General features: G+C 43.2%; 2 protein-coding genes across 7 annotated transcripts in view; one reads left to right on the top strand and one right to left on the bottom strand.

Annotated features, from left to right (window-relative positions):
• Positions 1-8,427, bottom strand: part of MKRN1 (makorin ring finger protein 1) — a 37,727-nt gene extending 29,300 nt beyond the window's left edge. The window contains exon 1 of one of the 2 annotated variants that reach the window (XM_073322585.2): positions 8,096-8,427. In XM_073322585.2, coding sequence (XP_073178686.2) covers positions 8,096-8,247 — 152 coding nt within the window. In that variant the 5' untranslated portion in view covers positions 8,248-8,427. The remainder of the gene's footprint in view (positions 1-8,095) is intronic. The other variant, XM_073322577.2, reaches the window with a different exon arrangement.
• Positions 8,428-18,113: 9,686 nt separating this feature from the next.
• LOC140902437 (uncharacterized) overlaps positions 18,114-26,057 on the top strand; it is a 57,968-nt gene continuing 50,024 nt past the window's right edge. For all 5 annotated transcript variants that reach the window (XM_073322547.2, XM_073322513.2, XM_073322504.2 and 2 more), the window contains exons 1-5: positions 18,114-18,235; positions 19,831-19,916; positions 21,217-21,331; positions 23,769-23,943; positions 25,689-25,800. In XM_073322547.2, coding sequence (XP_073178648.2) covers positions 18,114-18,235; positions 19,831-19,916; positions 21,217-21,331; positions 23,769-23,943; positions 25,689-25,800 — 610 coding nt within the window. The remainder of the gene's footprint in view (positions 18,236-19,830; positions 19,917-21,216; positions 21,332-23,768; positions 23,944-25,688; positions 25,801-26,057) is intronic.

Here is a 26,057-nt window from a genome sequence, read left to right as displayed (position 1 = left end):
TTATGTCCTGTCACATTTCATGGTAAGATTCAGGCTTGTTTTACTAGAACCAAAATAAAACTTCATAGCAAGAACCAAGCCTTTTTACCCCAATTAACAAGGTACAATAAAAACCTCTCAAAGCAACGGCAACAAAAATTCTCTACTACTGAACCCTAGTAGCAAATTGAACTTAGGCAAACTATTCTTTTCACACGTTCACAACAGCTCGGAACTGCAACGTACAGTTAGCTTTAAAATCAGTGCTTCAAGTCGATTGAATCAGTCAGACTCAAGAAATTCACCAGAAAAAAACCCAACCACCACCACCACCAGGTAACTAGAAAGTTACTGAAACAGAATGAATTCCTCCCCATCACTCTTTGGCTCCACAGCTAATATCACAGTTTTTCTGCAAAGCTTGCATTAGTGCACATCAGGTTAGCAGTTATCAAAGAGCAATTTGACAGCCTACTATTAACTTGGGGTTGCATACGTCTGATAAATTTTATAATTCCATGTCTATTCTACTACACTCAGCAAAATTCTGTGGGCTTGAATACCTTTACATACAAGTAACTATGTATGGTCATTAGGCTGAGCAATATTGACACTGATAGGTATGATACTTAAGTACCATGGTAGTAGGTGCTTTCAAAATGACAGGACTAGATAACTCATCCATTCATCTGAGCGAACTGCAACAAAAACGAACATACACCAGATCACTAGTTTATTTAATTTAATGTAACCAGCTTGGTCTTCACAAATTAATAGAAAGAAAAGGAGTACTTGTGGCACCTTAGAGACTAACCAATTTATTTGAGCATGAGCTTTTGTGAGCTACAGCTCATTTCATCGGATGCATACCGTGGAAACTGCAGCAGACTTTATATACACACAGAGATCATGAAACAATATCTCCTCCCACCCCACTGTCCTGCTGGTAATAGCTTATCTAAAGTGATCATCAAGTTGGGCCATTTCCAGCACAAATCCAGGTTCTCACCCTCCACCCCACCACACACACAAACTCACTCTCCTGCTGGTAATAGCCCATCCAAAGTGACCACTCTCTACACAATGTGCATGATAATCAAGGTGGGCCATTTCCTGCACAAATCCAGGTTCTCTCACTCCCTCACTCCCCTCCAAAAAACAAAACACACACACACACAAACACTCACTCTCCTGCTGGCAATAGCTCATCCAAACTGACCACTCTCCAAGTTTAACCAGAACGTCTGGGGGAGGGGGGGGGTAGGAAAAAACAAGGGGAAATAGGCTACCTTGCATAATGACTTAGCCATTCCCAGTCTCTATTTAAGCCTAAATTAATAGTATCCAATTTGCAAATGAATTCCAATTCAGCAGTTTCTCGCTGGAGTCTGGATTTGAAGTTTTTTTGTTTTAAGATAGCGACCTTCATGTCTGTGATTGCGTGACCAGAGAGATTGAAGTGTTCTCCGACTGGTTTACGAATGCTATAATTCTTGACATCTGATTTGTGTCCATTTATTCTTTCACGTAGAGACTGTCCAGTTTGACCAATGTACATGGCAGAGGGGCATTGCTGGCACATGATGGCATATATCACTTTGGTGGATGTGCAGGTGAACAAGCCTCTGATAGTGTGGCTGATGTTATTAGGCCCTGTGATGGTGACCCCTGAATAGATACGTGGGCACAGTTGGCAACGGGCTTTGTTGCAAGGATAAGTTCCTGGGTTAGTGGTTCTGTTGTGTGGTATGTGGTTGTTGGTGAGTATTTGCTTCAGGTTGGGGGGCTGTCTGTAGGCAAGGACTGGCCTGTCTCCCAAGATTTGTGAGTGTTGGGTCATCCTTCAGGATAGCTTGTAGATCCTTAATGATGCGTTGGAGGGGTTTTAGTTGGGGGCTGAAGGTGACGGCTAGTGGCGTTCTGTTATTTTCTTTGTTAGGCCTGTCCTGTAGTAGGTAACTTCTGGGAACTCTTCTGGCTCTATCAATCTGTTTCTTCACTTCCGCAGGTGGGTATTGTAGTTGTAAGAAAGCTTGACAGAGATCTTGTAGGTGTTTGTCTCTGTCTGAGGGGTTGGAGCAAATGCGGTTGTATCGCAGAGCTTGGCTGTAGATGATGGATCGTGTGGTGTGGTCAGGGTGAAAGCTGGAGGCATGTAGGTAGGAATAGCGGTCAGTAGGTTTCCGGTATAGGGTGGTGTTTATGTGACCATTGTTTATTAGCACTGTAGTGTCCAGGAAGTGGATCTCTTGTGTGGACTGGACCAGGCTGAGGTTGATGGTGGGATGGAAGTTGTTGAAATCATGGTGGAATTCCTCAAGGGCTTCTTTTCCTACTGACCGCTATTCCTACCTACATGCCTCCAGCTTTCACCCTGACCACACCACACGATCCATCATCTACAGCCAAGTTCCCAGAAGTTACCTACTACAGGACAGGCCTAACAAAGAAAATAACAGAACGCCACTAGCCGTCACCTTCAGCCCCCAACTAAAACCCCTCCAACGCATTATTAAGGATCTACAACCTATCCTAAAGGATGACCCAACACTCTCACAAATCTTGGGAGACAGGCCAGTCCTTGCCTACAGACAGCCCCCCAACCTGAAGCAAATACTCACCAACAACCACATACCACACAACAGAACCACTAACCCAGGAACTTATCCTTGCAACAAAGCCCGTTGCCAACTGTGCCCACGTATCTATTCAGGGGTCACCATCACAGGGCCTAATAACATCAGCCACACTATCAGAGGCTCGTTCACCTGCACATCCACCAATGTGATATATGCCATCATTTGCCAGCAATGCCCCTCTGCCATGTACATTGGTCAAACTGGACAGTCTCTACGTGAAAGAATAAATGGACACAAATCAGATGTCAAGAATTATAACATTCATAAACCAGTCGGAGAACACTTCAATCTCTCTGGTCACGCAATCACAGACATGAAGGTCGCTATCTTAAAACAAAAAAACTTCAAATCCAGACTCCAGCGAGAAACTGCTGAATTGGAATTCATTTGCAAATTGGATACTATTAATTTAGGCTTAAATAGAGACTGGGAGTGGCTAAGTCATTATGCAAGGTAGCCTATTTCCCCTTGTTTTTTCCTACCCCCCCTCTCCCCAGACGTTCTGGTTAAACTTGGATTTAAACTTGGAGAGTGGTCAGTTTGGATGAGCTACTACCAGCAGGAGAGTGAGTGAGTGTGTGTCCATCCCTGGGAAAAAGGGAGGGGGGGTGAGAGAGCCTGGATTTGTGCTGGACATGGCCCACCTTGACTACCATGCACATTGTAGGGAGAGTGGTCACTTTGGATGGGCTATTACCAGCAGGAGAGTGAGTTTGTGGGGGGGGGAGCGGGGGGGGGGGGGTGGAGGGTGAGAAAACCTGGATTTGTGCTGGAAATGGCCCAACTTGATGATCACTTTAGATAAGCTATTACCAGCAGGACAGTGGGGTGGGAGGAGGTATTGTTTCATGATCTCTGTGTGTATATAAAGTCTGCTGCAGTTTCCACGGTATGCATCCGATGAAGTGAGCTGTAGTTCACGAAAGCTCATGCTCAAATAAATTGGTTAGTCTCTAAGGTGCCACAAGTCCTCCTTTTCTTTTTGCGAATACAGACTAACACAGCTGTTACTCTGAAACAAATTAATAGGCTACTGTCAAGATTCCTTCCCCACTCTGAACTCTAGGGTACAGATGTGGGGACCAGCATGAAAACCTCCTAAGCTTATTTTTACCAGCTTAGGTTAAAACTTCCAAGGTACAAACTATTTTCCTTTTTCCCTTGGACTTTATTGCTGCCACCACCAAGCGTCTAACAGATATATAACTGGGAAAGAGCCCGCTTGGAAACGTATTTCCCCCAAAATCCTCCCCAAACCCTACACCCCCTTTCCTGGTGAAGGTTTGATAAAAATCCTCACCCATTTGCATAGGTGAACACAGACCCAAACCCTTGGATCTTAAGAACAATGAAAAAGAAATCAGGTTCTTAAAAGAAAAATTTTAATAGAAGAAAAAGTAAAAGAATCACCTCTGTAAAATCAGGATGGTAAATACCTTACAGGATAATATAGAGAATCCCTCTAGACAAAACCTTAAGTTACAAAAAGACACAAAAACAGGAATATCCATTCCATTCAGCACAGCTATTTTATCAGCCATTTAAACAAAACAGAATCTAACGCATATCTAGCTAGATTACTTACTAAGTTCTAAGACTCCATTCCTTTTCTGTTCCCAGAAAAAGCATCACACAGACAGAGAGAGCCTTTGTTTCTCCCTCCCTCCAGCTTTGAAAGTATCTTGTCTCCTCATTGGTCATTTTGGTCAGGTGACAGCGAGGTTATCCTAGTTTCTTAACCCTTTACAGGTGAAAGGGTTTTTCCTCTGGCCAGGAGGGATTTTAAAGTTGTTTACCCTTCCCTTTATATTTATGACAGCTACATTCTGTGTACTGAAGACAAACTGTTTTCTTCTCTTCCAGTCTACTTAGTACATAGCTAGGCACAGTTCTCAGCCATTTCTCCTCCTGCTGCTGCTTCACATTCAACAGCTCCACACTGAGTCTATAAGTGTGGTTTACTGCCTTCGAGATTCATGGGAGTTTCACTTGTGAACAGAGTACAGTAGACCCAATGGTCCATGCTAACACCACACGTACAAAAATGCACCAGCCAGCTGCAATATTCCCCCAAAATTCAAAATCTGTTTTCCCACTATGTAATCTTATCAAATTTGGGATTCCTTCCACCCCAAAGTATCTACACTAATAGCACAAATGAGACAATCTCTTACCTTCCAAGGTGCCAGGCATGACCATGGCTCACACTATTTTAAATAGACCAGTTTTCCAGCTTGTCAGTTCTCTTACAGGACCTAGCTTTCCTTGTCCAAACAGTCACATCATTTTACAGCTCACCATCACTCAGAATGGAGATATCCAATCCTAAATATCCACACCATTTATAATAGCAGGCTGTGGACACTCCAGGCCACATCCAAATGAGCAAACATCTGAAACATGGCCAGCCAGCTTCCTAGCTAGCTTCTTACAGTAGAACCACAGAGTTACAAACACCAGACTTATGAACTGACCAGTGAACCACAAATCTCATTTTGCAACCAGAAGTATGCAATCAGCAGCAGCAGCGACGAAAAAAGCGAGTACTGTACAGTACTAAAAAAAATAAAGACAAGGTAAGGAAACCATTTCTGTGCTTGTTTCAAATAAATTAAGATGATTAAAAGCAGCCTTTTTCTTCTGCACAATAAAGTTTCAAAGCTATATCATATCAATGTTCAGTTGGAAACTTTTGAAAGATCAACCATAGTGCTTTGTTCAGAGTTACGAACATTTCAGAGTTATGAACAACCTCCACTCAGGAAGTGTTTAAGTCTGAGATTCTACTGTATTACTTTCAGATAATGGTTTTAATATTTCAGGGTGCATTTGCTCTACTAGAAGGATATACAGGAGAAAAGACATGTAGTATGCGATTCAAAGCTAGAATTTGTTCTTTCTACTTCCTCCCAAGAATATTTCTCTATTTTACCCCCCCAAGTGGTTTTGGAATATTTTTACGATAGTATATTAAATATGTCCATTTTAATTGCAATTCAACACAGATTTTGCCTGCAAGATGAGCAGCTCCTTAATTATGCTTTATGTAACTTGACATTTTTACTTTCTAAACAATGGATTTTATTTAAATGTTTAGATCAAACTCTTGACAGTTTTTCTCTTGCTAATTTCTAAAAGCCTGATATAATTACTTAATGTTTTCTAGTAGAGTCAGCAGTTGACTTTCAAGACAGAAAATTATTTATCTCTGTCAAAATACTCTTCAGTTTTCCGTGAGGTTTTTTTGGTAATCCCACTTATAGTTAAAGAAGTGACAGTAAAATGTGATATGTCGAATTGTCACACCCCTTCTTTAATGAAACAAGTGTTGTATGTTTCACTTAGACAGATTTTAAAGTCAGCAAAACTGAAAAATTAGCTTGTGAAATGAAATATATTTCTCCCCTCTCTCTCCTCTTCGCATAAGAATTAGAAGAACATCCACTCATATCAATTCTGATTATCAAAACAAAACATTAAGGATTAAAGAGCAGAGAAAATTTTCATAGACCTGCTCATGACTGGACTGTCATCCTGTATATCTTATCAGAATGTGATTATAAACTCTTCAGGTCAGGAACCTGAAGCATCTTTATGGTTTGTAAAGCTCTATGTACGTTTACAGAACTATTGTTATAAACAGGCAAAATACTCCAAGCTACACTCTCTGATAGCAACTGCAATGTTGCATGTCTTCTAGCTTAGAGAATGGCCACACAAATCTTTTGTTTAATTGCTGTACAAAGCGACAAGACATATGGTATTGCAGAATGACATGATCTACCTCTTAATCCAAAAGAGGGATACTTTTTTACCTTTGCAATGTCCGACATATTTATATGCCAAGAAACTGAGCCCAGATATTAGCTTGAATTTTCAGTTTGCTGTGTGATACTGTAGTACTTGAATTATTGCAGATTGCAGTATGACCTGATTTTAGCTTAATTATTGTGAATCAATACAACAATATTTCATATTTATTTCTACTTGCAAACACCCCTCCAATATAAGGTTCAAAAGTGGCCCAACCTGCCAATCTTGCCCTGTAGAGTTTATGATTTGCAGATTTCTGTACACTGAGAAAGTCTCAGCAGAATGTGTCAAACCTCTGTATTTCTGATGGTTCTGCAGAAATAAAATAAGCTTGAAGGAAGCAAAATTATATAAAAGAATCATACAGTGTGTTAAAGATCTACATAATGTACTACAAAAGTGAGAAATCTCCCTACTTTTTTGTAGCTTTCTCCTGTGTCCTTGTTTATTAAATGTCAAACTTTGGGCATAAATCCAATATTTTAGTAAATGCTACATTATTTATATCTGAAACTGAGAATGTAACGCTCTCACATTTTACACTTCCTGAATTTATCATCTTCTTTGGAACATCGCTGTGGGTCTTCCACATTGTGTTCTGACAGCTATGTGCATCCACCATTGGTGGGACATAATCCCACACAACAAGAGAGTTCCTGGTGTCTAAGCACGAACAGCCAATTGGCTCAACTACAGTCATTTCTCCATGCAAATACCTGTCTAGACACTTTAAAAAGATCCTCAGAATAGGTCATTCCTGCAGTTGAACAAGGTAAGCCAGCAGCCAGGAAGAACACCCTCTCCCTCAACCCTTCCCCACCCATCTGCTGCAGCAAGTTCTATCCACCCTTCGGCATTTTCCATTTGGAAGAAGCTGAAATTAAATGTATCTCACATAAACTGGTATTTTCTGCTTGGGCAATCCTACTTTTCTCCCACCACTCCAACTTGAATGAGGTAGGATAAGGTCTGCCTCCGATTTAAAAGAACAAACAAAATCCAAACACACTGGCTAAGATTTTTCATCACATCTAGCCATTTGGATTGCTTTGATTTTTGGTTGCCCAACTTGAGAGATCTTAAAAGAGCCGGATTTTTAGACTGCATGCACGCTCAACATTTTCTGAAAAAAACAAAAAAACAAAACAGGCCTCTTTAAGAGATCTCCAATTGGACCAGCAAAATCTCTAGTCACTTTGGCAAATCTGGGTCACTGTGATGTTGGAGGGGAGGGAGGCGTTTAAAAAAAACCCCACACAACTCACCCTCCCCCAGCCTCCGAGACCACATCCGAGTCCTCCCTCTCGTTCACACGGCAGCGCCCAGAGGGCAGGCAGCTCCAGCTTCTTCACAACAACATAAAAAGTTTGAACAGTTGTACAGCGGGCCGGGGCGGCGCCGGGAGGGGTGGGAGCGGCTGGGTTAGAGGCGGAGCCCGGTCTGGCGGGGGCCCCTCCTGGGCACAGCCACGGGGGTGCAAATCTACACGGAGACGATGCCTCCCTGGCCAGACCGCTGCCCGGGAAGGCCCGGGCAGAGGCGACGCGAGGGCAGGGACTGGGAAGGAGCCGGCCGGGCTGCAGCCGCCGGGGGACCCAGGCGGGGAAAGGGCAGCAGCCCCGAGGGGTCGCCGGTGTCGCTCCGCTCCCCTAGCAGCGCGTTACCTGCAGGTGACCTGCTTGGTCCAGCCGCCCCCTCCTCCCGACCCCGCTGCGGCCGGCGGCGGCGGCGCGGGGGGCGCGGCTGTGGGGCTGGAGGCCGTGGCCGCTGCTCCCGGTGTTGCCGCTGTTGTTCCCGGAGCCGCAGCCTCCGCCATTACTGTTTATCCCACACAGCGACGGCACCGGAACTTCCGGGAGCACATCCTTCCGGTCAGGCGGGGGAGGGAGGGCGAAGGGACGAGCCGGGAGGGCCTCAGGGGACCCCTCGTGGCCCCGCCCCTTTGTTCGGCTGGGGCTGGAGGGGGGTGCCGCCGGGAAGGCGTAGACTCGGGATGAACACCCGCGTGGTACCGCCCACTCGGAAGGACAGCGCTGATTGGTGGATAGGCTCGTTAGTAACGCCCACTCCGGAGCGCGACGTGCGAGGCTGCGGGGGCCCGGTCACCAGCTCGGTGGGCGGGGCGCTTAGAGTCACTTGGCCACGCCCACTTGACCGAAGAATGGAAGCCGCGGGAGTCCAGAGAGCGAAGGGGTTGGGCAATTTCCGTAGCCTGCTTCCCCCTGCTGGGCCCCGAGCTCCCTCACTGCCTGCCTGGCTGTGGCCGCCTGACCCGACCCCAGAGCAGCAGCCGCAGGATGGGGCTGAGCCTGTGGCTAGGGGCTGCTTCAGGGAGTGGCCCCAGTGGCTGGGCTCAGGAGCTGCAGGGCAGTTTGAGGCCCAGCACATTATGTTTGCTGGGGCCCCAGTGGTCAGCTCTGTGCACGGTGCTGTACACCACAGTATGGAGATGCCACATTGCCAGGCACACATGCAGCTGCGAGACAGGGATCTCCCACAGCATCAGGGAAGCCCCGGCCTCCATGGGAACAGAAGCATCACAATCCTCTCACCCTAGAATTGGGGAGGCACACTGGCCAGCCATTTGGGAAGCCCACACGTATAAATACAAAGGCATAAATAGAGGCCTTCAGGGCCGGCAAGCCAGTAAAGCTGTCATGAGCAATAAATTCCTGCACACAGTGAAACATTCTTGGTCACACACAAAATGTCCACCTACACAAGACACAACTGAAATGGCCTCAGTGACATGCACACAACTGAAATGTTCTCAATCTCCCTCACACACACCCTTGAAATGCCCACAGTGACAATGGATAACTTCATTTCTTTAAGGTTTATAAACTTGCTCTTCGAGTTAGCTCATGTGATGTGCAGGCTTCCTGACCTCTCCCCTTGTCTATGCAGATTCAGAAACTTGGGCAAATCTCTTCAGAACAGCAAGAGGATTTGCCTAGCATCCCTAGGAACGGAATGGTTCCGCTTCAGAACCCTTCTTTGACTTTTTATATTATATAAGTAATTGGATATGTCAAAGGGGATATGTCAAAGGTATGAAATGGCTTAAAAGAAAAAAAAAGTTTGAATAGAAGTTCAATAATTTAATGACATTTGCTCTTTTCAGATACATTATTGATATTTTAATCCACAGGCTTTTGTTTTTTTCCAGGAGAGGCTGAAATACGGGGGATGCCAATTCCTGTCTGTAATAAATATGTTAAATTTACTGAGTCTATTTACTTCCAAGTTTTATTTTTGAGATGTGCACTGGCAATTCTGTTTCCACAGACATTCATATAAGCACATTCATTTAAGACCCAGAAGCAATCTTATAATCTATGATTGCTTTATAGTGCCCAAATGTGTGCTAAGTCCTTCACAGATGATATAAGAAAGCATGGTCCACCCGACAAAGAGTTTACAGTGATGTAACCTAAGAAGTCCAGGTGACAAACCAGAAGGGACAGGGTGAAGGAGGATGCGGGTTATAACAATACAGTTATATGGGCACTTTGTTTATGTACTTGAAAAGATTTCATAATTTGAAAAATATGCAGGGGCAAGAAGGAAAATACTTAAATCAGGGAAGATAAATTCTTTTACCCCAATTATGCTTTGCAAATTAGCCATCCCAGAGAGAATCTGAGTGGCCACTAAGTAAACCTTTCTGCTCAATCCATGTCTTGGTATTATTTATTATTTGTATTATCATAGCACACGGGGGCCCTAGTCATGGACAATGGCCCTATTGTGCTAGGTGTGTACAAACGGAGAACAAAAAGACAATCCCTGCTCCCAAAAACTTACAATCTAAGTACAAGTCAAGAGAAAAGAGATGGATATAGACAGATCAACAGGGGGAGTACATGAAAACAATGAGACAATATTAGTCAGCATGATAAGCAGTACTTTCAGCACACTGGCAGCCAATTGCTATTCAAATTTTTATCTTTTTTCTTTTAAGTCCTTTCCCTACTGCAGTAATTAGGAACTTGAAGAACAATGTATATTATCCATGTCAGTGTTGCCAACTTTGCAATTTTATTATGAATCTCGCAATAGTTTTTGGTTTACTTAAAAGCCACAGCTCCTGGAGACAAATGAATATTTGAGAATCTCAGTTTTCATTAGCCCCCCCACCCAAGTTATAGCCCTCACAGCTGTGGTGAAAAGCTCAAACATGTGACCCAAGTGTATCTTAAAGGCCTTTAAAAAAATAAATAAATAAAGGGAGCAAATAAAACCCCTAAATGTATTCTTTGCTTTAAGCCTCAAGATTTTTTTGCATCTGACCTATGATTTTTTATTATTTAGGGTTGGCAATACTGCTCATTTCATCTTTCTGTCAAATACCTTGTTCAGGACCAGGTTGTAGTTATTCTGTGGTGAAGATCGTTTAAAATTTGTGCTGAGTTGTCAACCTCTGATTTATACTCCATCTGGGACTGGGAGGGTGTCAAATTTAAATTTACTCCCTCAAAACAACAATGACCAAATTAACTGGCCTCTAACCCAGCCTTTCTATTTTAGTCATCTGATGATAATACAGTACCACGCTACTTTATTTTCATAGTTTCTTTCATGCAAGTTGTATCTCAAAGTGTGTACAGAGTTAAAACAATTCAGTTACAAAGTTACATAGCAATAGCAGGAGAAAAGAAGAGGTACAGTCAAGGGAGAAAACACGTTGAAATTAGATTTGAAAAGAGGGGAGTTAGTAAGACGGAAAAATGCAGAGGAGCTGTTCCAGATAGTAGGAGCTGCAGAGGAAAGGCTCTTGCATCAACAGTGGTGAGTTTGTCCACAGGGGCAGATAACAGTTTAGTGCTGAATGAGCAGAGGAAGCAGAGGAGGATTCAGAGAAATACAAGGTCCATTAGGTAATGAACGTTTTTAAAAATAAGGCAGTCAATTTTGAGCTGGAGAGGGAAATGAATGTTGAGTGTGTGACAGATCTGGAAGTGGCTGTAACGATTTATCAATGTTACATGTTGAGTGGTTTATTGTGATGTCTGCTGTATGCATATATAAAGTCAGTGCCATAGCAGGTTGGTCAGGAAATGCAGGCAGGAAGGAGGACAATAGCCTAAATAACAGCATCTCAGTGAAGTCCCAGGATGATTGACTTTAATGTTGCTATTCCAACACTCCACTGAGTCACCTGACTGGTTTAACCAGGCTCAGAAAACATAGGAGAACAAAGGACTCATACTGGATTCCAAAGGAATCCCTGAGGGCGGCGGGGTGGGGTGGGGGTACGGTTGGGGAAAGCAGAGACTGTTGGGGAACTTGCTGACATTCAAACCCCAGAGATTAGAAGTCTGGGTTAAGATAGGCCTACCTACGATTATAGGTGAAACAGTCATGCTTTAAAAATCCTTTTCTCCTGTTATTGGAGCTCGTTGAAAGTTGGAATTTACATTCTGTAAGAAATTCTGCAGAAAGATCCAGTCCACTTTTGAACCAAAAGTAGAATTTTCAGAATTTCTTGTGGAAGGGAAAATCTGAAAAAAAATCATTTAGAAATGTTAGAAACTTTCCATTTTGAAAGTTCTGAAACAAAATTGAGCCAGGGAGGCAAGCTCTGAGGCTCCTGACTCAGTCATGGCTTCTGGGGCTTCTAAGTTCCCTAGTCTTTGGCTGCGTGGACTGATGGGGAGCTGGAAGCCCAGAAGCCCAGCAAGCCATGCCTGAGCCAGAAGCCTCGAAACTTGGGACCTGGGGTTCCCTGGGCTTCCAGATTCTCTGTCACAGAAATGGGATCCTGGAAGATCTGGCATCACTGGGATCCCTGACCTTGGGGCAGCCTGCACACCTGGATGCCCTTGTGAACTAGCAGGAAACCTATGGACACCTCCATGTGTTTCGTCAGAAGTGAATCAAAACATTTCTGTTAGAGCTTTCAATTGGTCGCAGTTAACTCATGCAATTAACTCAAAAAAATGAATTGCAATTTAAAAAAGTAATCATGATTAATCACAGTTTTAATCACACTGTTAAACAATAGAATACCAATTGAAATGTATTAAATATTTTGGATGTTTTTCTACATTTTCATATATATTGTATTCTGTGTTGTCATTGAAATCAAAAAGTGTACAAAAACAAAACAATGTAAAATTTCAGAGCCTACAAGTTCACTCAGTCCTCCTCCTTGTTCAGCCAATCGCTAAGACAAACAAGTTTGTTTACATTTACAGGAGATAACGCTGCCCTCTTAGAATCATAGAAGATTAGGGTTGGAAGAGACCTCAGCAGGTCATCCAGTCCAATCCCATGCTCAAGCAGGACCAACCCCAACTAAATCATCGCAGACGGGGCTTTGTCAAGCCAGACCTTTAAAACCTCTAAGGATGGAGATTCCACCACTTCCCTAGGTAACCCATTCCAGTGCTTCACCACACTCCTAGTGAAATAGTTTTTCCTAATATCCAACCTAGACCTCCCCCATGGCAACTTGAGACCATTGCTCCTTGTTCTGTCATCTGCCACCACTGAGAACAGCCTAGCTCCATCCTCTCTGGAACGCCCCACTTCAGGTAGTTGAAGGCTGCTATCAAATCCCCCCTCACTCTTCTCTTCTGCAGACTTAATAAGCCCAGTTCCCACAGCGTCTTTTCATGAGTCATGTGCCCAAGCCCCCTAATCATTTTCGTTGCCCTCCGCTGGACTCTCCAATTTGTCCACATCCTTTCTGTAGCAGGGGGCCCAAAACTGGACACAATACTTCAGATGTGGCCTCACCAGTGCTGAATAGAGGGGAATAATCACTTCCCTTGATCTTCTGGCAACGCTCCTACTTCTGTAGCAGGCATTGCAAGGTATTTAAGTGCCAAATATGCTAAACATTCATTTGCCCCTTTGTGCTTTGGCCACCATTCCAGAGGACATGCTTCCATGCTGATAATGCTCATCTAAAAAATAATGCATTAATTAAATTTGTGACTGAACTCGTTGGGGGAGAATTGTGTGTTCCCTGCTCTGATTTACCTGCATTCTGACATATATTTCCTGTTATAGCAGTCTCAGATGATGACCCAGCACATGTGGTTCATTTTAAGAACACTTTCACTGCAGATTTGGCAGAACGCAAAGAAGGTACCAATGTGATATTTCTAAAGATAGCTACAGCACTCAACACAAGATTTAAGAATCTCAAGTGCCTTCCAAAATCTGATCAGGCCGGGGTGCGGAGCATGCTTTCAGAAATCTTAAAAGAGCAACACTCCGATGCGGAAACTACAGAACCCGAACCACCAAAAAAGAAAATCAACCTTCTGCTGGTGGCATCTGACTCAGATAATGAAAATTAACATGCATCAGTACACTCTGCTTTGGATTGTTATCGAGCAGAACCTGTCATCAGCATGGACACATGCGCCCTGGAATGGTGGTTGAAGCATAAAGGGACATATGAATCTTTACCACATCTGGCACGTAAATATGTTGTGACACCAGTTACGACGGTGCCATGAGAACGCTTGTTCTCACTTTCAGGTGACACTGTAAACAAGAAGTGGGCAGCATTATCTCCTGTAAATGTAAACAAACTTGTTGGTCTGAGCGATTGGCTGAACAAGAAGTAGGACTGAATGGACTTGAAGGCTCTAAAATTGTACATTGTTTTATTTTTGAATGCAGGTTTTTTTTGGTACATAATTCTACATTTGTAAGTTCAACTTTCATGATAAAGAGATTGCACTGCAGTACTTGTATTAGGTATTAGGTATTGCAAAATACTATTTTTTTGTTTTTTTACAGTTCAAATACTTGTAATCAAAAATAAATATTAAGTGAGCATTATATACTTTGTATTCTGTGTTGTAATTGAAATCAATATATTTGAAAATGTAGAAAACATCCACAAATATTTAAATAAATGGCATTCTATTATTGTTTAAAAGTGCAATTAATCGCGCAATTAATCGCGATTAATTTTTTTAATCACTTGACAGCCCTAATTTCTGTGAAACATTTTGGTTTCAATGAATTGTCATTTTCCAACAAACACCTCAGAAAATTTCCAGCCAGTTCTAGCTACAAACTCCTTTTCCCTAAGGCTTTGGGAAACAACTTACTTCAGTTTAGAGCGGAGGTGAGCAAACTACAGCCCGCCGGCCACATCCGGCCCATGGGACCATCCTACCCGGCCCCTGAGCTCCCGTCCAGGGACGCTAGCCCCAGGCCCCTGCCCCGCTGTCCCCCATCTCCCCTCCCCCACAGCCTCACCTCGCCGCGCTGCCAGCACTCTGGCCCACTGCTCCTGCCGGACAGCGCGGTGGCGTGGCTGCGAGCTCCAACTGCTTTGAGAGGCATGGTGAGGGAGCAGGCGGGGCGGTGGTTGGATAGGCGAGGGAGTCCCGGGAGGTTTGTCAAGGGGTGGAGATAGGGCTCAGGGCAGCCAGGGAGCAGGGGAGGTTGGATGGAGGTGGAGTCCCAGGGGGCAGTTAGTGGCACGGAGACTTGGGAGGGGGCCGTCAGGGGACAAGGAGCAGGGGGGGTTAGATGGGTTGGGAGTTCTGAGGGGGGCAGTAAGGGGATGGGAAGTGGGAGGGGGCGGATAGCGGGTGGGGGCCAGGCTGGGGAGGCACAGGCTTCCCTACCCAGCCCCCCATACAGTTTCGCAACCCGGATGTGGCCCTCGGGCCAAAAAGTTTGCCCACCCCTGGTTTAGAGTCTGATCTGCTGGCTCCCAACTGACGATGAGTTTTCCTCTCTTTGACTGACTCCAGCTGTGACCGTATTTTGGACTCCCCACACCACTCCTGCCCCTATCTCTGGTCCTTCTGACATTACTCACTGTATTCCCCATTCCAGAAGCTTCTGTTCTCTCTAGAACATTGCTGCCAGTCTGCCTCTTATATGGGGGAGTATTCAGTATCAAAGTCATTTATTCTCTTTCACTGATTATGGAGCCTAATGGGTTTAAACTGAACTGAGGGAAGAACTGGTCTTGGTGTATTGCTCACGAAAGTTCATATGTTCGTTATGGCAAACCTAAAATATGTACTCCAGATATCTTGGGTGTAAGGTTACAAGAAGTGTAAGGTTACCAGCACATGACCAGGGTAGTATAGTGACACCTGTGCTCTACATGGCTAAGTTGCAGAGCTGAGCTGCAATCCTGACACCCACAGAGAGAATGGTTTTCATTTGGTTTGGGGAGAAAAATAACAGAAGAAAACATACACCGAAGGCTGCATTTTCTTCGGAACTGTTACACTTGGATTTCCTGATATGGTGAACTGCATGCTGAGGTCACACTGAATGAGAACGGCCTGGGCTATCCTTGGCTAAAAGTGTCAATTTACTAAAACAGGGTCAACAACTGGGTATGCAGCTTGATTACCAAATTGATTTGTATGGTAGCCTGCAAAGATTTTGGCTGTGACACTTTGAGTACCTTTCCCAGACCTGAAGAAGAGCTCTGTGTAAGCTTGAATGTGTGTCTCTTTCCCCAACAAAAGTTGGTCCAATAAAAGATATGACCTCCACCTGGTGTCTCTAAAAAATAAAGTGATATCCCAGATAAGTTTCTTCAGTACTGCAGTGTTTCCCAGAAGACCTTCCTGAAAATAAAATAAAGTAAAATAAAGCATTTGTACTATGTATACCCCCCCCACAAAAGATGACATTAATTCCAGAAATGTGCAAAGCCCCACTTACTATATTTGTGGGCACCTTTCCCTTATCTTTCCCTGCAGATAAATTCCCTTGCAGTGTGTACAAGTCAGAATTGGATTGTGTACATATTTTTTGCATGCTTTGCATGCAGTTTTCTTGAGGTGTTTTATTGAAACAGTGGAGGGAGAAGGAAACACTACTGCTATAATTAATGCTGTGCTTAGCAAAACTGTAGAAAGGTCAATTTGGAAAGGGTAACTGCAAGGCATAAATGTTACTTTCCAAAATAATCTTCTAGATTTACTGATTACTAGGTTTCAGTGGAATCAGTTACATATTACTGATTACTCTGGTATAGAAATAATAGGTTACTGATTACTTTAGTTACTTTTGTGTTACGCATGGAAGTTGCACAGAAAGATTGTGGCTGTACTGGATCCCATGAGATCATAATTCATTTCAGATAAAAGGATTGCCAACAAAAGTAATGGATTGTAACATATGTTTTACCCTAGGTTGCACACTAGCATCCCCTTCAGAAAAAAGTACACAGAAGAAAAAGATAAGGCAGCTTGTGTAGAACCTCCTCTACCCTAATAGCTCGGGATTGGATCATTGATCATATGGGACTCTGTTAAGGTCCTTTCGGTGGTCGCTAATAAGAGGAACCTGTGATATAGATGAGTAAGATTGACTTAGAGTCACTTGTTCTCAGGAAGGTACAGTAGGGCAGAATTTGTGTGGGTGACTGTATATTTGTATCCTCCCAAAGGTTTCGATTTTGTTTGTTTGCTTGTTTTATAAAGTGGAAGTTTAACGTGAAATTTACTGAGCACTACATGGGTGGACCCCTCTGACTGTACAGATCCCAGTTGATTTCAGTGGGGCTCCCTGCAAGTGCTCACCCACACAGAGCTCAGGGTAGGATCAGGGTCCCAGGCTGTAAGATATGTGTGGCAAACTAATTCCTAGTGTAAGTGGGTTCAACTCCACTTGAAATGAATGGGAGCTACACCTGCTTATGACAGAATTTTAAATTCCCACTGAATTTTAAAGTTTTCAGCTTCTTTTGAGTGGGTTTAAACAATCTTAACACAAAAACCAACATTAAATGGATGAACTATCAGTGTGAAAATGCAACGGGTGGCCAGCGACACTGGGACTACCATTAACTATGCCTTTTGTCTTTAGCAAGACAAAGGAGATGGAAGAAAAAAAATCTGCACCTTCAGTGTCAGAATGGATTAAGGGAAGAAAGGATGCATATAAAGACATACTGCTGATTGACTCAGAGGTCACCCGGAGTCATTTGTAGAAGTTATGAGATCCTCCCTGACCTTAAATTTGATATAATCTCTTGAAAATATGACATACTGTTTATTTTAATTGTTTAGTTCTTTCTAGAGGTTTTTATTTGATTCATCTAAGCAAACACTGTGTTTTAGACAGCTACATATAAGCTTTTTTTTGGAAAGGGGATAAAGACCATTTCATTTCTAGGTCCAAGTCTGAGTCCAGCTCAGATCAGTAGCGTCTGAAAGTAATTATAGTTTGAGAGCTATCCAGTGGCCTTTGTGAAATGAGCTTGTGTTCTCCGTAAATGTCCCAGGGGACAGGTATCCACGTCAGAAAAAGCATGACCAAACCTGGCACTAAATCCAGCGGCATTCCTTGCAGAGCCTCCAAGGACTGAATGGGCATTTAGAGTGAACTACCTGCGCTCCTCCAAAGGTGGGTTCAACACCTCCCATGTTGGCAGGGCTGTAAAGGAAGCTTGTACTGCTACTTTCTTTGTTGTCTGTGGATCAAAGAAGTAGAACTTAAATCTCCAGGGATCTCTCTTTAGTGGCTTTCACCAGCACTAAGTTCATGTTTAAAACCTAGTACAAAGAACAAAGGAACATGAAAAGTGGGGAAAAAAGTAATGTGAAAATAGGGAAAAATATTTGGCACCGAGTTAGCAAAAGAAATCCCCATCCAGTTGTAAAATCCTCTCCTATCCCCTACGCAGGGACCAGCCCCAGCTGCTTATGCTGTTAATGATAGATAGACATGTTCATGTGGCTGGAATGTAGAACAGCTCAAGCCAATTCTGCTGCAAGTCCCACCTCCCTGCAGAGCTGCTCGAGTGAAAATTCAGTGCAGACAGCAGCCCATGTATGTCAGACAGAAACCCAGAGGTAAGAGACTGATAATATACCAGTCCACCACTTAACGAAATCAAATGCTGATGGTGCGTAATAAAGGGCTTCTGGCTTGGAGGGTGTGGGGGAAGGTTACTTGGAAAAAAACTAGTTTGAACTAGAACTGTGTGAAACTTTTGGAATGAAACTCCATATCTTTTGTCAAAAACCAAAAGGTCAGGCAGGGTTTGCGAAAATATCTGCCAAGTTTCAAAAACCTCTCAGAAACCTAGGCTGAATATTAAGTGAATGTTGGCTGAGTAGTTTCTAGTAAACTGGAGGTAATGTAGGGTTTTGGGTGGAAACAAGTTGGTTTTGATCCACAAACAGGTGCAACGTGGCAATTTCAGCTGATGTTTCACATTCGGTTTGTGGGTTTGTTTAAAACTGGAAACTCAGCACGAAACTCGAGTGACCCAATATCAACCAAACTATCTTCAAAGGAGTTACACGAGGGCTGAAATTTGGCCTGTGGGTGGCAGGCTCACACAACTAAAACTAGAAAGTTTGTGCAAACCCTTGGGGAGCCCAAACTGTTGGAGTTTAGCACAGATCTAATAAAGAGCACATATACAGAAGGGGGGTTTTGCTACCTATGGATCATATCTGATTCCAAACATTTAATGAAATGGGGGTTTTGTTTTAGTAAGGACAGGTTAAAAAAGGAGTATGGACACCTGGGTTTGGCCCACTGTTTAGGTCAGTAGTGTCTCATCTCTCTTGGCAACTGCTGTTTGGTGGCTTGAGAGAGGATGTCTATAAGAACTATTCCCCCTCTTTGTATCAAACAGACCCACCTCTCCCTTACAGGTGGATTTCTGAGATTCTAGAAAAAATCATTGAATGTGTAAATACTAATTATTATTAATTATTTCTATTATAGTAGTGCCTAGAGGTCCCAACAGGGCCTCACTGAGAACAGGGCCTCACTGTGCTAGGCACTGCATGAACCCATAGTAAAAAGACACTTCCTGTCCTAAAGAATGTATAGCCTAACTGGACAAGACAGACAAAGGAAGTATTATACCATTTCACAGCTGGAAAACTGAGACCCAGAGGGTTAAGAGACTTGCCCTGGGTCACACAGGAAGACTTCCTGACTCCCAGGAATAGTTTCACAGACATTAACAGAAGTTGTTCAGAGAAAAGAATAGCTTCTGGAGAAGGATTGAAGGAGCTATTGCTGGAGTTGAATTGAAACTCCCCATTTCCAGCTCTTTGTACCTTTGTACGTAATGATTACATAAAGTAAGAGATTAGTCAGACCTCTGGTTTCTGGGGAAGCTAGTCTGTCTCTCCATATTTACTATCTGCCATCTGGCTTTCTCTTTGTCTGCAGGTTTGTTTCTTTGCACATTTTACCATACTGCTTACCATCTTGTTTAAGGCACCCAAAACCCCAGTTCATCTATACCTAGGATTTTTTTGTCTGTTAGGCCATCCTCTACAACACATACAACTTGGTTTCTCAGTCTGGAGGTCACAGGGAGTCAGGCTGCAGTTCATGATTAACAAGCAGTTTGGGAAACACGGCCTTCTATACTACTTTCATTTGACATGACATTGCTCTCCTGTGCCATCCCTCCACACAGCATGATTGGAAATCTGGCCTGTACCTTGGGAAGACAAACAGCTTCTGTGGCTCCTAGAATCATTCAGATGAGAAGATTCCTGCATGGTGAGTAGTGTCCTCTGAAAGAGTCCCTGTGATCGGAATGCAGCCGGGATCCTGAACTGGCAGCATCTGGGAACAATGTTGAGGCAGCTTACCCAAGGTAGCCCGAGGCCTTTTAAAACTCATTTCACAGAGAGCTTCTGTTTTATGGCATTTATAGGAAAATATATGGGCAAGGGAACTTCGGTGCATGATACTGTAATATCTTGGCTGTGGTGATATTTTTAGCACTGACAGCTCCACTCTTTTAATGTGCACACCCTTCTCAAATCACAGCAGACTTGCAAAGCCCAGTTCTCCTCCCACTTACACCAGTGTAAATTGGGATTAGCTCCTTGAAGTCCCTGGAGTTACACAGCTGTAAAATTGGAGGGAGAGGATAATGAGGCCCATAATGTTCAATATGAAATTGACTGGCAATTGACTTCACAGTTCAGATTTCAGGAGAGGCGTGACTGGGACCCTTCCATGCTAGTGCAATACAAAAAACAATAATACTAGGGTTAAAAGGATCCTAATCACTCTTCAAGCTCTACATTACTCCTAATAAAATTGTTTGTCTAAATCTGATGACACCTTGGGCATAGATCTAAACTTGGGCTATCTGAATTCCTGCCTTTGGTGAGCGCTGTAGGTGCTGAGCTGATATAGAATAAATTCACAGCATTCTCTTCTCAAAATTTCCCCTAAAATTGGTCTCAAAATGATTAATTCTTTTCTGGTTTGTGGCACTAAGGAGTATATTTACTTGAAAAGTCTGAATAATTTTTTTAAACCATTTATCTTTAAAAAAATCCTGTAAATTCCATACTGAATTTACCATATGCAAAACAATTCTACATTTGCTCTTTTTACAATCTGATGCCATTGGAAATATGGAATAAAACTCTCTTTTCAGCCCTTTGTGATTTTGTTGGGCTTTTGGTATATTCAAGAGAGGCAGAGCGTTCAGGATTCCAAATACTGGTGTGTTCCCACCTTTCCCATATCATTCTGCAGGAAGAGAAAAACACTCTGATTATGGGACGAAACTACGCTGCAAAGCATAAACGTTTTTTTTTCTTACCCAAATGATTTAATCATTTCAGGAGGCTTTGCTTCTTGCAATGGCTTTGCAGGACACAGGACAGATCCACAAAAATTGGGACTGTCCCATAAAAATTAGGTTGTGTGCTCATCTTAGTGTGATCCTCCAACTCCCTGAATAGTTATTCCCACACTGCCTAATGTATATCAGTTTGATAAATCAAGAAGTCTATTGCCGCCTTAAAATATAAATGATTTTCCTATATTTTATTCCTAGGAACTCATTTCAGGGTTTCATCTTCTGTGGCGGAAGCTCTGGCTGATGGCAGACCGATCGTAGCCTTGGAGAGCACCATCATTACACATGGCATGCCCTATCCCCAGAATTTGAGGTTGTAGATTTGATGATTTGATGACCCTAGTGCAGCAAAACTGTACGGTTGTGTCTGATAATCTATGGGCCTGTTTCTGTATTTGTGGTACACCCAAAGCTGCCACTACAATTAGTGGGAACTGAGGGTGTGACACGCATGCAGAATATGACCTCAGTTACAAAACAGTTGCATCTGGGCTTCCAAAGATAGCAGAACTACATGACAAACCCCAGATTTACATGTACTATACATATCCATCTGTAGCATCAAATCCCTGGCCTTCTTCACAAAGTGGCAGCAAATGATGACATTCCCTTGTCTGGATAGAGATCTCTGGCATTTGTGGCTGGATGGCTTGTGGAGATCTTGCAAGTACTCATAAGTTTCTTTGGCTACATCTTTTATAATGTAAAAGTTACTAGAATACAGTGATGACCTCTGCTCATCTGTACCCGTAAGAACATTGACTGTAAATGCCACTACAATGTTCTGCTGGACTCTCTTGCTGGCCTATGCTAAGACAGCACTGTGCCAAGGAACCCCATCTCTGCAACCAACCCTTTACTTGTGGGTACCCTCTATATCAGTATTCCCCTGAGTGGCACTGCCAAAAATGTAAGCAATCTCCCATACTTTTGCTTAGCTACTGAGCCACGGCACAGGAAGGTTACTGTACTGAATTTTCTATTTCTTTCTTACACAGCCATTATTTTTCTCTGGTGCTGTTTCTTAGAGATCAGAATGCAGTGAGTTCTGGTTTTGTGAGAAGACAGCTTGAGGCTGTTTAGGGCAGGTACAGAAGCCGCGGGGCAGAAGGACCTGCCAAATCTGCATTCTGCTCAACAAAAAATGAAGTAGTCTCACAAATCAGTAAATAAAAAGCCTGCAAAGATGACGAATCCCCAGCTTGCAGCGCTTTAGTATCCCATGCCTGTCACTGTCCACATCTAAAGTCAGCAGTATGAGAGCAGGAATTTGAGTGTTTAATGAAGACTTGGAATAGGTAACTATCCAGTAAAGAAAAGGAGTACTTGTGGCACCTTAGAGACTAACCAATTTATTTGAGCATGAGCTTTCGTGAGCTACAGCTCACTTCATCAGATGTTTACCGTGGAAACTGCAGCAGACTTTATATACACACAGAAATCATGAAACAATACCTCCTCCCACCCCACTGTCCTGCTGGTAATAGCTTATCTAAAGTGATCAACAGGTGGGCCATTTCCAGCACAAATCCAGGTTTTCTCACCCTCCACCCCCCCACACAAATTCACTCTCCTGAATTTGTGTGGGGGGGTGGAGGGTGAGAAAACCTGGATTTGTGCTGGAAATGGCCCACCTGTTGATCACTTTAGATAAGCTATTACCAGCAGGACAGTGGGGTGGGAGGAGGTATTGTTTCATGATTTCTGTGTGTATATAAAGTCTGCTGCAGTTTCCACGGTAAACATCTGATGAAGTGAGCTGTAGCTCACGAAAGCTCATGCTCAAATAAATTGGTTAGTCTCTAAGGTGCCACAAGTACTCCTTTTCTTTTTGCGAATACAGACTAACACGGCTGTTCCTCTGAAACCTATCCAGTAAAGGTGAATGAGCTGTGACTCATTAGCCAGTTGATACAAAATGTTTTATAAAAAGCAATCCCATCCTTCAGGAGGATCATTTACACTAAATACCCTCACTTTTCAGGGAGCTGACAGCACTTGGCCTCTACATCTTCAGGTCTTACAAAACATAGCAGACATGGAGGTACCTAATATAAACACATACCAGATTATCTGTAATTGCTTCCTTAACATACCAAATCATTGCCCTTCATTTCTCCATGATATTCACATTCAGCTGTTTGGTGGAGAGAAAAGCTGGCAGGGTACAGTAAATCAAGTTAATGGAAACAAATCCCATCCACACCTGTTTGCTCTGCCATGTGGAAAGCCACTTTTAAACAAATAATCTATGGCACAGTTTAGGAAGAGTTCTCAGTCTCTTCCACCCACACCTGCCCTGGTTTACCCTTTAGGATGAAGTCAGAACTGATAAGTGACTTGGGACATACAGCACTTTTTTGCTCACTGGCCACAGAATAGACATGGCTGCATATTAGGGAGGGAAGACTATAATTAAAAACCTCCACCACAAATCATATCTCTAATCTATGCAACACAGACAGGCAGGTCAAACCTTCAGACACCCACTGGAAACTAAACATATGAAGGGCCCGATTTTCAGAGCTACTTAGCATTGGCAATGGGAGCCGGGGGAAGATCTGCACTCTGGCAATGAGATCCAAAGACTTCTGTTAGTTGTTAGGTGCAGGAGGGGACCCCCATTTAGCAGAAGTTGAGGGAATGCTATAAAGTAGCAACTGGAACATGGTGGCAAAGAGATCTGAAGGTATTTCCCATCTGTTCACTTTTCTGTTTTATTTTTTGTTGCTCTGTTTGTATTACTCCAGCATGGCTAGAGAGGTGGAAGAGATTGTAAGGACAAATGGGTCAGTACCTGCAACCGTGGGCATTTTAAATGGCAGGATCCACATCGGCCTTAATGATGAGGAACTTCAGTTTCTGGCAAAGAGCAAAAATTTAGTTAAGGTATCTCGGAGGGACCTTCCCTACGTTCTCAGCCAGGTACTGTATGTAGATATTCATTGTCATCAAGTTTTCTTTATAGCAATGTTATGCTGCCCTAGCCTAAAGCCAGGTGGGAAAAGTACTTCTCAGAGTATTGGAGATGTCATATACAATTTTCTATTGTTAAGATGACATATTCACAAAACATGTTGCTAACTAGGTTCCACACTAGTAGAGCTAGGAAACCACAATTCAATAGCCATTTCCCCAAGGAAATCATTCTTTGCTGGCTCATAGCATGAAAAGTGAGGCTTGGCTTAGAGTATGCACACTATAGTGAAAAAGCACTGGTGTGCTGCAAATGATGGTCAATGCAACTACAATGATAGGCCATACACTTTAAACACGCACACAACTGTTGAAGTGACTTCAACTGCTCAGGAGAATTGCCAGTTTGAAACCCCGGTGCCTGAAATCTTCTGTTTATCAGCAAAGCGCGCATTGCAAAATTGGCAGCAGTACAAGACTTGCCAACATGCCTTAATCCTGGGATCATGGGAACACTTCCAGGAATGAAGGGGAGTTCATTCTTTGCCCCCTCTGCTGGGACTGTTAACAAGGGTGCCAATTATTATGGTGGGTTTTTTGTTTTGTTTTTTTATGATGTGGATGATTGTCCAGTAGGAATCAGACTGAGACCATCTGCTCATTTTGCATAGGCCAATGAACAGCAATAAGACAGCAATGACTTTAGGTTGTTATTTGTCTGGACTGGATTCAGCTTGGTGACCAACCATTAATAAGATTTTTTAAACAAATATTTACAGTATAAACTCATGAATTTGGGGCTTCTTGCTTGTCTTCCCTCCAAATAGCTTGGACAAAGATTTGTGACACAGATGCTCTATCTGAATAGTCTATACAGGAAGACTAAAGAGACTTCATCTCCATTCATGATGAGAGATTCTCCTTTCTCTTCCTGGTGTTATTATGGCTCATGTGTCTACTGCTGACCTCTGGAGCCCAACATCAATGCACCTGCCTGCATGAATATCTAGAGACCATTGTACCCATGAATCGCAACACTGACAAGAAAGGATGGCTGACAGAGAAATGATGGATCAAATTCTCTGCTGGTGTGAATGGGCACAGCCCCACTGATTCCATTTGGCCTGATACCTCTGGCAACAGCATCCACGTAATGCTACCCTTTGCGAGCCACATCATTTCATTACTCCATATCTCAACAGCAATATCTAACAGTGTCTTATCTCATAGCAGTCACAATCATTCCTTTTCTTGTAAGAATCATGCCTCATTAACCTTTTTATTAACCAGGTAATCACTACTGCTATCCAGAGCACAAGCTTACCTGTTAGTGTCCCCTATAGCAAGAAAAGCAACAACCATCAAGGTGCAAGAATGTGGAAGTTAAAGACACTCTGCAGTGTGTCAGTTACATCAAAATAAGTTTCCTCAGCACTTACTTTTCCATCCCAGTCCTTACACTGCACACACCCACCCCCTGTACTATTTGAGTGCCCTGAGGAGTCAGGCTGCGTAAGAGAATTTAAGGTATTCCACCTTACTCAGCATCTCTGAATATGGCCTTATTGTTTATTACTGCAAATGAATGTTCTTGGTTTTCCCTGAGGGTTTGTTAAAAAGAATACTGTAGCAGTACTCTGTTACCCGCAAACTGGGCACAGCAGAATGTTTTGCAACTGCTGGTAGTTCGTCCATGAACATACAGTTCCCCTGGTCACATAGTGTGTGGATTATGACTGGCTGTTCCATGACAGGGTTTGTCTGGCGGTACCACTGTGTCAGGGACGATGATTGTGGCACACAAAGCAGGAATCCCCGTGTTTGTGACAGGAGGAATTGGAGGGGTCCATCGCGAAGGAGAGAAGAGTAAGAGGAGCATTGCACTTCATATTGTCTCTTTGTTGTTGAATTAATGTTAAAGTTTCATTGTTTATGTCCACCTTTTTTCTCTTTCCTGATTAGTCTGTATAGGCCCACAGTATTCTCCTGCTGGGAAGAGTAGAACAATCACCCCCTGCCTCATTCCAAAGATGGGGATAAATCTACACTAAGGCTCTGACCACACTATGCTTGGTATCTATAGCACAAAGTTTAATTTGCACACTTCTCAGAAAAATATCCCT

The sequence above is a fragment of the Lepidochelys kempii genome, chromosome 1 (assembly GCF_965140285.1).
Source record: "Lepidochelys kempii isolate rLepKem1 chromosome 1, rLepKem1.hap1, whole genome shotgun sequence".
Taxonomy (NCBI): domain Eukaryota; kingdom Metazoa; phylum Chordata; order Testudines; family Cheloniidae; genus Lepidochelys; species Lepidochelys kempii.
Note: the sequence above shows the minus strand (reverse complement) of the source record. Positions and strands in the feature narration are given on the sequence as shown.